General features: G+C 43.1%; 1 protein-coding gene across 2 annotated transcripts in view; it reads right to left on the bottom strand.

The window, feature by feature from the left end:
* Nucleotides 1–15,919, bottom strand: part of KCNAB3 (potassium voltage-gated channel subfamily A regulatory beta subunit 3) — a 61,870-nt gene extending 45,951 nt beyond the window's left edge. For both annotated transcript variants that reach the window (XM_066590085.1, XM_066590087.1), the window contains exon 1: nucleotides 15,692–15,919. In XM_066590085.1, coding sequence (XP_066446182.1) covers nucleotides 15,692–15,912 — 221 coding nt within the window. In that variant the 5' untranslated portion in view covers nucleotides 15,913–15,919. The remainder of the gene's footprint in view (nucleotides 1–15,691) is intronic.
* Between the last annotated feature and the right edge of the window lie 644 nt (nucleotides 15,920–16,563).

The following is a 16,563-nucleotide window of genomic DNA, read 5'->3' as shown; positions in this document are numbered from 1 at the left end:
CAATGAAAGGAGGTGGGGCGGGGCTAATTTCTGAGAATTAACCCCACTCTATCCCGCCTCTCTCCATTGCAAATAGTGCAGAAGGGTGGAGAGGAGGCAGAGAGGGGACGGGAGCTCAGAGCACTGCTCCTGGCTCTTCCAGGCTCCCCCCTCCTGCAGAGAGGGACGCCATATATCGGCTGGGTGTGAAAACCCGGCGGATATACAGACGTGTGAATCTAGCCAAAAGCAAACATCATTACTCGCTGCTCATCCAGAGGAGTTTCCCCCATGTAAGAGGAACATAAATCATTTAGTTCATGTTTATTGTACTTATTTTTGTAATTTTATGTGATTCATCTAAACTTCCGCTTTCATATGTACAACGCCTTGGAATCAGAGGCGCTTTAAAATAAAAGATAGACAGAGAGATCTTACACTTTATTGTTTCTTGTTTTGTGGATAAATCTAATGTGTTTTGTACAAATGAAGTTGTGGGTTTTCTATGGTCAGCAGGAGGGTGGTAATAATAGATTCCCGCTGTTCGATATCAATCAGTGAGTTGTAGTAGAACAGCCTCCAGGCGTTAGAAGGAAGTGGCGGTGACTGTGAATTCCTTGCTGTAATATGGGACCGCCAATGCCACCTGTCTTATGGACTTTTTTCAGCGCTACTATATTTGAAGGGTCTTTTTCTCTTCATTTTCAGGACCATCCATAATAACAATCCTCTACCTATAATTCAGTATGACTGAGTCTACATAAAATGTGATCTATGTTTAATAGTTTTGCTAAATTGAATTCACCCCATTAAATATTTAACAACTGCATTTTCTGTTACTTATTTATTTAGTACTCACTGTCATATCTCATCTGCTTATTGTGCACCAGGCCTGGTAAGATAATTAGGCCTCCTAGCTTGGAGCTCAACAGCAAAGAGCATAACCCTTCTTGACTTTACACCTTGACTGTATTGAGTCGGCCAAAAATGTGATTAATGAGAGAGAAGGAAGCCATGCTATCCAAGAGGAGCATCAGTGCATATGCAACATATGAAGACAATAAAAGATCTGTCCAAACGGACCGAGGAACATTCAAATGTATGACCAGAAGAAGCCTCTGGAATAAATCAAAATCATCCAATCTAGATCCTACTATCAAAAATAGTGAGGAGGTTTGGAAGTTTTGTTGCCCCGGGACCTGAACAGCATGCTAAAATGAAAAAAAAAACACCACCAGTTGTTTTTGAGCTGATGAGTGTACACTGCTACTCGTATGATTTTCTTTCATACACTGCACACACCAAGAAGAAGAGATCACAGAACTAGCATGGATAATTTATATGGCAGTACTGAGCAGTGTAGCTGTGAATCCAGCACTGAGGTAACATAAAGCAGAAGCTGCAGTCGTATCTCTTTGTGAGTCTCTGAATCTCGCTCCAGGTGCTCCTTCCTCCTCCTCTCTATTGACTTATATGGGCAGCATTAGACAGCAGCAAGCAAAGATCCACCCCCACTTCTTATTGACCAACTCGATGATTCTGCTGCTAAAGGTGGATTTCACATGGCAAGAGGTAGTGGGCAGCAAGTTGAAAGGAAGGGAAACTCCTAATGGCCAGTGATCATTTAAGTAAAACTAGTAGTAGTTCAGGAATGGCATTACTTGGTCTGATATGTTGACATAAGTAATAACAGAGGACATCTAAAAATGGGTGAATTCATTTTCACATGTTTCAATGTTTCTTTGGGATGGTGGAGATACCCTACTCAGTGTGCTTCAATCATCCAGAGGTTTAGGTGGATAATACTTATTACATATATTACAAGTTAATGTTCCAAAAATCTATAAAACACTATACCTTTAAAAAATTAACAGAAACAGTGTTCTATAGTGCAGAAGCATTCAAATACCGTGTTTCCCCGAAAATAAGACAGTGTCTTATATTAATTTTTGCTCAAAAAAGTTTAACTTTTCTACATGTACAGCTGCCTGGACACTATTTAAATTGACTTTTTTAATTAACTGTTAGCAGGGCTTAATTTTTGGAGTAGGGCTTATATTTCAAGCATCCCCAAAAAGCCTGAAAAATCATTTTGCATCCTCAAAAATCATGCTATGTCTTATTTTCAGGGTATGTCTTATTTTCAGGGAAACAGGGTAGTAAAGAATTTTCACATATAAGGAATATTGGTACCTTACTGACAGCACATACATGAGCTTGTCAGTACAGCGGCAGCCGGCCAGCGACAGAATAACCAAAGCCTCCGTAGATACAGGAACCAAGAGACAGGATAAAACGGGATCACGGCATACTTCAAAGGGGAAGACCAAATCCAGGAGATGTAGTGGAAGAAATTTATTTAGCAGTGCGTTTTAGTACTCGAATGGTACCTTCCTCAGGCCAGTTGGCCTTGAACTGGCCTGAGGAACTGAAATGCGTTGCTGAATAACTTCCACCACGTCTCCTGGCTTTAGTCCTCCCTTTTGAAGTGCGCCGTAGTCCCATTTTATCTTTACTCCTGCTTACTATACCTTTTAAGACAGTCGTTTTAATGTTCATCCATCCTGGCTTTAGATCATTTGCCTTCTACACATGAACGTCTGCTATAACTGAGGAGTATTTAGTCAGAAACATGTCATAGTCTTGTTAGACTTTTCATTTGTGGATCCCTAACCTACTTTTATCTAAGGTATTACAATAAAGCATTGGAATGTATCCGGTTTGTGTAAGACCCATTTCCCTTCTATGCTGTGTTTCATTTGAGCCAACATGGGGCTCGGGTACTCTGGTAATCAGCACATGGCATGCACTAAATTAATTATGTACCTATGGACTTGGCAAGCATATATTTTACTTTCTTCATCCATAGTGCCATCACGAATGAGTTAATCAATGTCAGGGGGCAATCTGAAGCGACAATTCTGGTGTAGATATTAAAGCATGGCCGGTGTGCGGTCACTTCTTTCCAATGCTGCTCAGTAATAAATATGTGACATCCTGTGGCCGCGCTAATCAAAAAGAAATAGATAATCTATCAGTGAGATTCTACAGTGAACTGTGACTCCTATATAGCAACTAAGAGTAAGTCATGAAGAGCGAAGCAGCCAGGACCTCTGCCAATACCTAATGTTAGGTTTGGAAATATTCAATAGGACCTGCAGTATAAACAGTTTTAACTAGAGATGAGCGAGCATACTCATAAAGGACAAATATTCGAGCGAGTATTGTCCTCTTCAAGTACCTGCCCGCGCTCTCTCATCCCCCCCCCCCCCCCCCCCCGCTCCCTCCTGCTCACTCCCGCAACACAGGGCTCACCCCCGCTGGCACCCGAATCTTTTCTCATGAGTATTTGTCCTTAATGAGTATGCTCGCTGATCTCTAGTCTTAACCCTTTTCAATCCATTGTCTGACATCTAGAGACATTTTGATTAAAGGCTGTAAAGCTCCAATGTCGGAAGATGTCCGGCAGGGTATTCTCACTGTAGATTACTGGCCACTCTGTTGTTGGGGGCCTCTCCAACATGTCCCATACCGCAGTACTGGCTCTAGCCAGCAGATGGCGAAATTGTATAATGGCAGAAAGAGAAAACCCCCTAGGAAACCCTGAATCCAAAATTGGATTGCAAAGGGTTAAAGTGCGCCCACACTTCCCAGAAAAAGTCATACAATGGTCAGATATAGTGTTCTCTCTCATGTATACACATGGCAGATGTGTGTACATAATAATAATTATTATTATTTGTATAGCGCCAACATATTCCACAGCGTACATGAGAGAGAACACTATATCTGACCATTGTATGACTTGTATCTCAGTCTTCCCTGGTGGGTGTAGACTGCTGCTATGATGTCTCCCATACACTGCATGCATAGGAGATCAGGATCTATTCTTCTCTATCTCTGAGGTGGTGGGTGTCAAGTGCTGCTGTGGTGTCTTCAACACTGTACACATAGGAGAGCAGGATCTCTTCTCTGTCTCTGAGCTGGTGGGTGTAGGCTGCTGCTATGATGTCTCCCATACACTGCACACATAGGAGAGCAGGATCTATTCTTTTCTATCTCTGAGCTGGTGGGTGTAGACTGCTAATCTGATGTCTCCATACACTGCACATATATGGGAGCAGGATTTCTTCTCTATCTCTGAGCTGGTGGGTACAGACTGCTGCTATGATGTCTCCATACACTGCACACACAGGAGAGCAGGATCTCTTCTCTATCTCTGAGCTGGTGGGTGTAGACTGCTGCTATGATGTCTCCATACACTGCACACATAGGAGAGCAGGATCTATTCTTCTCTTTCTCTGAGCTGGTAGGTGTCGACTGCTGCTGTGGTGTCTTCATACACTATATACATAGGAGAGCAGGATAGCTTCTTCTCTAACTCTGTAGCACACCCTCATAAGTAACAGCAGCATGGAAGACCTAATACAGCAGTACTGAGAAGCATAGATATTATTCCAATAGCTGTGTCACAGTAGGGTAGTCCATGCCAAATCATCACAGCTCCCAACCCAACCATTTCATGTTTTCATAAAGTAACTTACAGATGTAAAATCTTAGCCCTCAGTGATACACGGTACTCATGCAGCAGAGTTGCAAACCTTAGAAAATGTGAAATTTATGCTTACCAAATCAACAAAAAAAATGCATAACTTTGCTTCTAATTATAATAAAACTTTCATCTCGGACTCGTTTTGAAGCTAATAAAGCAAACATTTTATAAAGTGTTTAATTAAAAAAATTAACATTCTTCATTTCAAGGTCACAATGTAAATTTTGACCTTGAGTATCTAAAAAAAAGTGTACATTCAGTTTTTTGGCGGAATAAATTATATAATACAGGTAAATGCAATCTTTCTTTTGTATAAGTTTTATTCTGGGATGTTATTGGGGTCAGAAGTAAAAGAATGAAAGTAGTATATGTCACATTCAATGAAATACCATAAGATATGTTTAGGAAATGAATGAAGAGGATGAAATAGAATGATATATACAATTTTTAGGAAAAAGTTACAAGTCAGCTCCTTCTCACCAGGCCTTCTTCTGTGCTTTAGGAGTCTGTAGCAGACACTGTCACCCAGTTGCAGTACATGGATCATCCTCAGTGAGAACGTGTTCTTTTGCAATGTTCAATAGTCTGGCTGATAAAGGTTCACATATTATGAAGCGATGGACCATTAGGATGTAGAAAACTGACCAGAACCTAAATCTCCTGTACTTTTGCATTCACATTCATGACACAAGCTAACCACCAAGCATCATTGTACATGCAAGTCACAAAACCTTTTATATCTTCCAAAGACAATGTTTCCCAGGGAATGTGTTTGCTGCACTCCGCCAGTTGTCTCCGTAGAAAACCTCTTCATTATTAAGCCATTCCTTGTGCCAGGTATGAAAGCATGAAATGCTTCAATTCAAGATACTCGCCTGGCTTCTTCATGTTGTCCTTGTAGCAACTGCTTACTCTCCATTATTTCTTCTTGGCACACATATACAAAGTTCATATTTAGAGATGAGCGAGCACCAAAATGCTGGGGTGCTCGTTACTCGGGACGAAATTATCGCGATGCTCGAGGGTTCGTTTCGAGTAACGAACCCCATTGAAGTCAATGGGCGACCCGAGCATTTTTGTATACCGCCGATGCTTGCTATAGTTTTCATTTATGAAAATCTGGGCAATTCAAGAAAGTGATGGGAACGACACAGAAACGGATAGGGCAGGCGAAGGGCTACATGTTGGGCTGCATCTCCAGTTCCCAGGTCCCACTATTAAGCCACAATAGCGGCAAGAGTGCCCCCCCCCCCTCCCAACTATTTTTACTTCTGAAAAGCCCTCATTAGCAATGCATACCTTAGCTGAGCACCACACTACCTCCAACAAAGCACAATCACTGCCTGCATGACACTCCGCTGCCACTTCTCCTGGGTTACATGCTTATAGCTGGTTCCACTGAAAGCAATGGGCTGCCGGCGTGCGCGGGATGAATTGTCGGGAAGGGCTTAAATATAGAAGCCGGCAGCCCATTGCTTTCAGTGGAACCTGCTGTATTCCCGGCTCCATTGAATTCAATGGGCAAACATCGTTCTTCTCTGCCACAGCTGTTACAGCTGTGGCAGAGAAGAATGATTTGTCTTCTATATGTTCTCAATGGGGTCGGCGCTGCTGCTGCCGGCCCCATTGAGCGCATATAGAGAAGAGAACAGGAATCGCAGATCGCAGATAGGTGCGATCTGCGATTTCTGACTATGGTCTAAGAAGGACCATTGGGGTTCTTGAAGCCTAAAATAACTCCTAACGCTCTCCCTATAGCAGCTCCGGCATCAGCAGCACTGTCCCTGATCTCTGTCAGAATGCATCTGAGGCGAGCCGCAGGCGGGCAGATTTTAATACTCGGGTGACACCTGATCTCGCCAGCCACTCACAGCAGGGGGGTGGGATAGGGCTGGAACATCACAGGAGGAAGTTGTAATGCCTTCCCTGTCTTTCTATTGGCCAGAAAAGCGCACAAATTTCTCAGGGAAGAAAATGAAAGTGACTCGAACATCGCGTGGTGCTCGTCTCGAGTAACCAGCATCTCGAACACCCTAATACTCGAACGAGTATCAAGCTCGGACGAGTACGCTCGCTCATCTATATTCATATTCTAAAAATGTTCTTTTTTACCCCAATAATGGTCTCAGAGTCATAATTTGTTGGGAATGAATATGTTGCAAACTTGCTGTAGGTTCTAGCCTCTTCGCAGTTCCACCAAGCCTACCTCATGTATTCTTACCATCAGAGGTGGCTAATAAGTGCCACTCAGCTGGAATCCCAAAATCAACTCTGCGGTGTACTAAGTTTGAAATGTTTTTCTGTTTTTATATTGGACTGCACACACATCTGAGGAATAATACATCTTACAGCAGTGCCTCGTACAGCCAGTGACTGACTGCAGCAATTACAGGTCCTGGTAAAGAAGGACAGAGTGGTTGGGAAGCAATTTTAAATACTGGGACAACCACTTTAATTTTTTTATCCTCTTGTTCCAAAAGCCATCCCAAAATGAAACTTGCACCAAGGAGACATTGCATTTTTCTGTCTTACATATTGAATTCCTCAAAAAACTAAACGTATGCTTTTTTTTAGATATTCAAGGTCAAAGTTCTCATCATGTGACCTTGAAAAAAAGAATTTTATTATAAACAATTTTATGAAAAAAATGCGCTCCATTAGCTTCAAAACGAGCCCGAGATGAACGTTTTCCCACAATTAGAAGCAAAATGATGATTTTTTTTTTTGGTAAGCATAAATATATATTTTTTCTCATGTTTGCAAGTCTGCTGTATGAATACCGTGTATTACTAAGGGCTAAAGTTTACATCTGTAAGCTACATTATGCCCTCCACCAGCCTACCAAATTTCATAATCCTTAGACCGGTTGAAAAGTTCATTTTTTGTGATTTGGCATCGTAGGACCCAGTAAATACTTACTATTAGCTTCAGCAGCACATCTGTGTATGTGTCTCTGAGCTTCTCTCTCCCTCCTGTAGCTTCCTACGGAGCGGTGAGGCCCCTCATCTCTCCATAGACGTCTATGGGCAGCATTAATAATTCCCCTCCATCACTTTGTGTTATCCATCTCAGTATCTCTGTGAGGATAGATAGATAAGATAGATAGATAGTATGGCGTGGCTATCTTAAGGTCCTTTTACATGGGACTCGTCCCTGTGTTTCCGTACTCCTGCACAGGAACTAGCAGAGCTGACTGGTTCACAGAGCAGCCAGCTGGTGGGCGGGGCAGTGCAGGAGATTTCTCTCCTCTCGCTCCCCCGCCCTCCTCCATTGAGGTAACATAGCGGCTGTTCACTACTGAACTGCCGCTATTTAAACTGAGCGATGAGCTTCATCACTGATCTTTTATGCTGCTCATTGCTCATCGTTCTGTTTAAACAGCGGCCATTCAGTAGCGAACGGCCACTATGGTAGCTCAATGGAGAGGGGTGGGGAAGGAGAGGAGAGAAATCTTCTGCACTGCCCCGCCTACCTGCTGGCTGCACCGCGACCAAGCCTTGTCTGCTAACTGCTTTGCAGGCGCAAGGGAGCGAGGAAACACAGGGACGAGTGTCGGGCATCATTTTCCCAACATTTGTCCCATGTAAAAGGACCTTAAGGTAGCTATTAGAGATGAGCGAGTATACTTGCTAAGGCACATTACTCGAGCGAGTAGTGCCTTAGCCGAGTATCTCTCCGCTCGTCTGTAAAGATTCGGGAGCCGGCGGGGAGCGGCGGGGAGGAACGGAGGGGAGATCTCTCTCTCCATCTCTCCCCGCCGCAACTCACCTGTCACCGGCGCCGTCCCCCGAATCTTTAGAGACGAGCGGGGAGATACTCGGCTAAGGCACTACTCGCTCGAGTAATGTGCCTTAGCGAGTATACTCACTCATCTCTAGTAGCTATGCCATACTATCTATCTATCTTATTTATCTATCATCATTTGCCCAACATTCGTTCCATATAAATGAACCTTTAGTTCCACATGGTTTTACAACAGTGCTGTGTAGCTTGTAGGTGGAACAGTTGAATGCTTTTCAGAATATAGGAAAGCTGAGTGCTGAAATAGAGCTTTGAAGTAGGCTTCAGCAAAGAATGTCACATTCCCTCCAGGGGGTCTGTAATGTTCCACAGCCCCCTGTTAAACCAGAGCTAGAGAGTCTTTACATTGCGAGATAAGAACAGGAATAAGCCCTTCACATCCCAGTAAGCTTCTCTGCCCCATTTCTTGAAGGTTTCAGGAGATCTGATAACTCTTAGCGGTAAATCGGAACAAAGAGATTTCGCTCTAAAACAAGGAAAAAATGTAATTTGGAAATTATGTCTCAGCTGTATCTCACAGCCGCTGACAAGGATGTTTTGGGACATGTTGCATCACCACGAACAGGATGCAGGAACCCAGAACTGCATATGTGGGAAACTATAGATCGGAATCTATATGTGTGCCAAGTCTATATTCTCGATGAGACAACCTCGTGTGGAGATATGACTGAAAGCAGGGAATTAGGATTTTAAGAGTTCCGACAAACTTCTCTATGTGACCTCAGAGGGGGTGGGGAAAAGGTGTATACTGAGGGATCCTTATAATGTGGGACCCCACAGGCCCCAAACGGTCAGCCCCTTGGAGTTCACTATGCATGAGGACAGTCCGGAAATTCTGTGAGCCTCCACTCAAAGAATGGTAACACTAATTTCAGATCCTCTTATTTTACTGTCTGTGAATATCCTATGTAAGTCTCTTGCCTATTACCTTGTAATATTTTTTTGTATTTTTCTGTAAATAAGCACTTCTACTTTTTAGAATTAAACTTTCAATTAATTAGTGAACCTTGTCCGTGTTAACCATATCTCTAAAGATATACCTGTGGGTAATTCGCATCGGGTTCCAGTTTACCAATAAGAAACTGGTGGTGGCAGCGTTTACTTGTATCTGCGTGGGAATTGTAGAGCTCTGGAGTGTGTTAGAACAATCAGGTCATGAATTGAGCTTTCACTTTGCATGTGTGCAGAGGCTCTGGAAAGCTGGGTATAAATTGGCCTGTATTCTAACGACTTCAAGCTTGCAATCTCAGCGATATTGGCACAGGGCTAGGCGGATTGCTGTAGAGCTGTGGCAGATGGTGATAATCGCTCGTCTGATTGACATTCAGAGTCTCGGAAAGTTGGGTACCAGTCACTCCACAATCTAAGCCTCCCCCTCGCTGCGTGACAGTAACCAGTATACCTTCATAAAACTGTTATGACCGAACCTGATGCTAAACACTTCTGGATTGGACGTCATTAGTTGTCCAAAAGGGATGGATATACACACAATATATTAATGCAGAGAGCACAAAATGTGAAAAACGAAACCAAAAGTGCGGGAATAGTAAATCTGACTCTGACTACTAATACGATGAAACCCTACCTAAAAGCAGAGTGCTCGCCCTGATGAGGACAACTCCATGTCAGGAACCTGGGGCAACCCTGACTGTCCCTAGCTGGAAAATATATATATATATATATATTTAAGCTACAGAGACTAGCAAGGAATACAGTTTAGATGGAATCTTGTACACAATGAAGCAAATGAAATACAATAGCAATATAGTCATGGATTAGATGTCACAGTACCCCAGAATATCCTTTACACTAAACAGACGTATCTGACAATGGAGAGGGACAGGAACCACCAGCGTGACCAGAAACACCATCAGACTAGTAGTATAACTGGCGTCCTCCATGAAGAGGAGCTAGGACAAATGTGTACAGACATGCGCTGATTGGCTGGCTGGGACACACACCTCCAGAGCCAAGGCTGAAACCATAACGTCACCCCAGACCTGATCCGACACAGTCGACGAGCCATGACAATAACTTTATACTCTCATAGTCAAAAAAAAAAATTAAGCAACTAGGTGTCGTTTTGCTGCAAAACTTGGCATGCAGTTACATCTCAGGCAGATATGCATATGATTGGAGTTGTGGCATGATTAGATGAATGGTCTGGTCACCTGAGGCCCTAAAAGTGGCTTCACTCTTGGCCAATAAAAAGGCTCTCAGGGGCTACTTGTGTGTATTGACCTTTTTTAGTTGTGTAGAGCATGTTGACTACTAGATACCTCTATGATGCGATTGAACAGAGTTTTTTTAAAAAAAGGAAAAACTAACTCACGTCCGTGCGGCACATGAGCACCACGCTCGGCACGGGAGCAGGGTGACGTTCACACTTACTGCAGTTGTTACACTATGCACTGTAGAACAGTGTGTGCCACACCAGAAATATGAAAGCCAGTATGTAAAGCCTGTGTGGCACAAGAGCACCACCCTCAGCACGGCGTAGGATAACATACACACTGCTGGAAATAGTATAACATCACACTATGCTGATCAGTAGCACTATTTCAGGGGGGAGGAAGCCTGGCCCTATCTTAGCAAGGAGGTGAAGGGTCCCTGTCTGAAAGCGGAGTCATCGCCTCGATAAAGGCAGCCCCATTGTCTTCTTCCTGGGCCCTGATTGTTCCCATAGGAGCCCCTTGAGAGACAAACTGACATAGCAAAGCAATACAAAAATGAAAACAGAAATACAACTGAATAGGAAACCGCAGCACTTATCTGGAATAGTAGCAATACACTCAGCACAGAGGAACACCACTCTCCAACAACTCCTCTATGGAACTAAATAAGCAGCGGTGAGCAAATGGAGGGGTAAGAATATGAGGCTCTCTACATCTGAGGGTTGGCAGTGCAACTAGAGACCCACACCCCCAACCTTCTCCCAGGAATGAGTAATCATCAGCATGCATCCATGCAGCATAGAAAGACAGTAACCAGCAGTCTCTGCACATGGTGTATTAACCCCTGTCCTGCATAACAAGGCAACAGGCCTTGGCCTGCATCGAGGCCACCATGCCACGACGTTGTCATGACCGACAAGCCGCGACACTAACGTTCTGCATTGACATAAATATTCACACCCTGTACTCAGCACTTAGTTTAAGCACCTTTTTACAGCCTCCAGTCTTCTTGGGTATGATGCTATAACATTTGTACATCTGGATTTCAGGATTTTCTGCCATTCTTCTCAAGCCCTGTCAGGTTGGATGGGGGCTGTTTGTGGATAGACATTTTAAAGTCTTTCCAGAGATGTTCGATTAGGTTCAGGTCAGGGCTCTGGCCGCGCCACTCAAGGACATTCATAAAATTGTCCCTAAGCCCCTCCTGTGGTGTTTTGGCTGTGTGTTTAGGGTCATTGTCTTGTTGGAAGGTGACCCTTCTGCCCAGTTTGAGCCTTGTGATCTGGATAAGGTTTTCATTAAGAATATATCTGTACCTGCTCCATTCAGCTTTCCATCAACCCTAACCTGTTTCCCTGCCTCCCAGCATGATACGGCTACCATCAGGCTTCACTGTAGAGATGGTGTTGGGAAGGTGATGAGCGGCACCTGGTTTCCTCCAGACATAATGTTTAGAATTGAGTTCAGTCTTGGCTTCATCAGAGCAGAGAATTTTGCTTTTCACAGTCTGAGGGTCCTTTAGGTGCTTTTCGGTAAACTGCAGGTGGCTTTCATCTGACTTTTACTGAGAAGGCTTCTTTCTGGCCACTCTGCCATAAAACCCAGATTGGTGGAGGCTGCAGTGATGGTTGACCTTCTGGAAGTTTCTCCTATCTTCACACAGGATCTTTACAGCTCAGCTAAAGTGATCATTGGGTACTTGCTCACCTCTCTTACAAGACCCTTCTCCCCCAATTACTTAGTTTGGTGGGTCAGCAGGTCTAGAAAGAGTCCTGGCTGTTCCAAACTTCTTCAATTTAAGAATTAAGGAGGCCCCTGCCCTCTTGGGAACTTTCATTGCAGTAGAAATATTTATGTAGCCTTCTCTAGATCTGTGCCATCACACAATCATGTATCTGAGCTGTACAGGTGGGTCTTTCCTACTCATAGCTTGGTTTGGGCTCTGATATGCATTGTGAGCATTGAGACCTTTTTAAAATCCTGTCTAATCAGTTGACTTTACCACAGATGACTCCAATCATGGTGTAGAAACAAAGATGATCAAGAGAAATGTGAGGCCCCCTGAACAAAATTTCAAGTGTGTGAATACTTATGTTAATGCAAAATGTTAGTTTTTCAGTTTTTAAAAATGTACAAATATTTCTAACATTCTGTTATTACTTTGTCATTACAGGGGACTGAGTGCAGAATGATGAGGGGGAAACTTGTATGTTTTTTAAATTTGCACAAAGCCACAAAATAACTAAATGTAAAGAAGTGAAAGGATCTGAAGACTTTCCGGACCAACTGTACACCCATATAACCACATGCATCTCTATATAATCAATATATCTTCATATAATGACATACACCACCTTATGCAAGAATACTTCCATATAACCCCATTCCTAACCATATAACAGACCAGGCTCCCTGTGATTTCATCCACCCCCATGGGTTAATTTTATCAGTGATCTTGCAAATTATCGCCCTGCGATTTACTGTGATCATGGAATGGTTATCACCATGTTGTCTAGGTCTAAAGGACCTTTTACACGCAAAGATAATCTTTCAAATGACTGAAAGATTGAAAGATTTAGCGATCTATTTGCATGAAGTCTTAATGGCTTTAATGGCCATTAACACTTTATCATCTGTGTTTGCATGTAAAAGGACCTCCAGGAGTTGTTTGCAGAGTCCAGCATGTGTTTAAATACACGCCCAGCTGTGCAAACAGCTACTGCCACATTCCATTGTTCTCCTTACGGCTTACGGCAGATTGCATTGTTCTCCTCTTGGCTAGTGTAAACATACCGTGGGGAGAACATCATGCAGTCTTTTGAAAGATAAGCAAAATACATTCAAATGGAATGTATCTACTCAGTCTTTCAGCAGCTGAATGATGAATTTTAAGTGAACTAAAATCCATTGTTCAAACGAAAAGTGCACAATGCCCACGTTTACACGTAACGATTAGCGCTCATTTTCAGCCGTTTGGACAAATTTCGAGCAATAATCGTTACATGTAAAAGGGCCTCTAGCCTTTTGCCTGCTAGATGAAATAAAGTTAACAGTGGGTTAAACCCTTTTATTCGCCCAGGTTCTGGACAAGCCCTGTCACTAGGTGGACGTCCGCTGACGTTATTGACTGCCATGTAACATATCATTCTCCCTGCAGGGTGGAGACAAGAGTAAATATCAGATCTTGGATGGCTCTCTTATGATATCAGAAGCATAGGTTGGTACAGTAAAGGTGCCATGCATCTCTGTGGCGGCCGTAATATGGCCATGTGCATGAGCTCTTAGTCCCCGAAAATTATGTTTTATTTCCGAGGGGTTGTCCGATGTAAAAGAAAAATCAGTAACTGTGTATACAAAGTATCACATAATGTATGCCCATAGAATTGTGCCCACACAACATATGTACCCACTTTAAAGTGCCACCTAGAAATTGTGCCCGCACAGTAATGCTGTTGTGCCTACTCATTGATTCTGCCCACATCTACCCACTCAGAAAATTGTGCCCACATGAATAAATACTAGTTTTTCTTTCATAGTTATGTATACATCTAGAACTAAGATGTATCTCAGCAGTAATCAGGAAGCAGTATCTCAGGAATAGCTGGGAAGTATCTCGGAGTGTCTCTGTTGTATCTCAGCACTAACTCAGGCACATCTCAGGAATAGTCTAGGTTTGTGTCAGGAGCAGGTTGGATGAATTGTAGCAACAGTTCAGGTATATCTCAGGTGTATCTCATGAATAGTCCAGGTGTAGTCAGTAGTAGTTCAGGTGTACAACAAGAGTAGGTGAGGTGTATCCTTGGAACAGCGCAGACATATCTCAGAGTCTCTTAGGTGTATCTCAGGGCTTACTTAGGTGTGTCTAAAGAATAACCCAGTTCTATCTCAGGAGTCGTTCAAGTGTATATTAGGGCAAACGCAGGCGTATCTGAGAAATAAATCAGGTGTGTCAATAGAAGTCCAGATGTATAACAGTTCTCGTCCAGGTGTATATCAGTATTAGTCCAGGTGTGTCATTAGTAGTCCAGGTGTATATCAGTATTAGTCCAGGTGTCTCAGTAGTAATCCAGGTGTATAACAGTTCTAGTCCAAGTGTACGTCAGTATTAGTCCAGGTGTGTAAGTAGAAGTACAGGTGTATAACAGTTCTAGTCCAGGTGTTTATCAGTAGTAGTTTAGTAGTAGGTTAGATATGTTTTAGGAATAGCTCAGGTGTATCTGAGGAGTCATTTAGGTATATATTAGGATTACCACCAGTTACAGGTACCTCAGGAATAGCTCAGATGTATCTAATCACCTTAGGGCAGGGCAAGGTGGCCACGTGTGATGCTTTTTTCTTGCTAAATGTTACCTAATCCATAATGAGATTATTGTGCCTCAGCATCCCAGGGAAATACCATAGCCCTCTACCCGGATAGGTGACTAGAGACTACAACAATCGCCCGGGACCAATTCTATAATTTTCTTTTATGGAAATTTGGGGGAAAGGTTGATTGAATAGGATGACAGTCACATCATTAGGGTCACTCAACCTGCTGGTAACACAGACTCAGCATCTGGAATCAGCCTCAGGTTTTGTGATTTGGACCCATTAAAGAAGTAGTACCTGTCTAAAAGTAAGGGAGTAAGATATTGGGGTGCAGAGTACCCATATCACAGTAATTATTACACTGGGCATCCATATCACGCTGGCATGTATTTATAAGTATTAGATAGACAGGCAGGTAGATAGATAGATAGATAGATAGATAGATAGATAGATAGATAGATAGATAGATATTAGATAGATATATAGATAGATATGAGATAGATAGATAGAGAGATAGATAGGAGATAGATAGGAGAGAGATAGATATGAGATTGATAGATACATAGGTATAGATAGATATGAGAGAGATAGATAGATAGATAGATAGATAGATAGATAGATAGATAGATAGATAGATAGATAGATAGATATAGGACACATAAATATTATTACATAGATAGATAGGTAGATTGATATACATTAAATAATGACGGATATTATTAGACAGATTAATAGATAGCGACATAAATAAGTAGGTTTAGTTAAATTGGATAGATAAATAGATATTAGATAATTCTATATATAGATAGAATTATCTATTTACTGGTGGATATGAATTATATATATAGTCCTGACGGATATTCGGTTGCTCTCTTACCTGTATTTCATTCCAGTAGATTTACCCGTAGACTCACGCAGGATGTTTGAGATAATGGGGAGCACCTGATTAGGGTTTTTTGTCCCCAGCGGGGGTGTACGCTGTTTCATCTGTCCCATATTTCCCCCATTCTGCCCACCAGAAGGGCGAGTGGGGCACAGGCGGTCCTCACTGGTCCTACTTCTTAATGTCTGCTCTGTGCAAGCAAAAGAAACTTGCATATTGAGAGGAAAGGTGGAAGATTAGGTGAAGGTAAGCGGGGCTTTGTGGATACCAGGAGGTCCAAGCCTGTCAAGAGAAAGGGTGGGAGGAAAGAAAGGAGAAGGGACAATGAAGGAGAAGTGGCAGAAGATCAGGAGGAAGGACCACACCGAAGAGGATGCTGAATGGGAAAGATGTGTTTGAATACAGGAGAGGTATGAAGAGAGTGAGACACAGGGCGATGGAGAGCGACAAGGGAGGAGGGGTGGGGGGGGATGGGACAAGGGGAAGACAAAAAAGTGAGTGGTCCAGGAGGAGGTATGGAGAGAGTCAGGATCCTGCGTGGGCTTGCAGAGAGAGGAGAGTGGTATGGATACCAGGGGCAGGACGGACCAACATGGGGGTGATGCCTAGAGAGGACTTGGGGAGACGATGCCCTGTGTGCAGTGGTGGGACAGCTCTGCAGTTATCCAGGGGGCACTCCACACATCCCTCCCTGCTCCTCTCTGGTTCTCGCATCCCTCTCTGCACTGATGCAGCTAATAGGAGCTCCTCCTCCTCCCGAATCCTCTCACACGCTGGATGCATAGACTTTATATACACAATCCCACATAGTGCTAATGAGGCGCACACTAACCTGGCCTGGCTGCAAATGGGCGAAGGAAGGGGGT

The sequence above is a fragment of the Eleutherodactylus coqui genome, chromosome 2 (genome assembly GCF_035609145.1).
Source record: "Eleutherodactylus coqui strain aEleCoq1 chromosome 2, aEleCoq1.hap1, whole genome shotgun sequence".
NCBI classification, from domain to species: domain Eukaryota; kingdom Metazoa; phylum Chordata; class Amphibia; order Anura; family Eleutherodactylidae; genus Eleutherodactylus; species Eleutherodactylus coqui.
The sequence above is the reverse complement of the archived record's forward strand: the minus strand, read 5'-3'. Positions and strand labels throughout refer to the sequence as shown.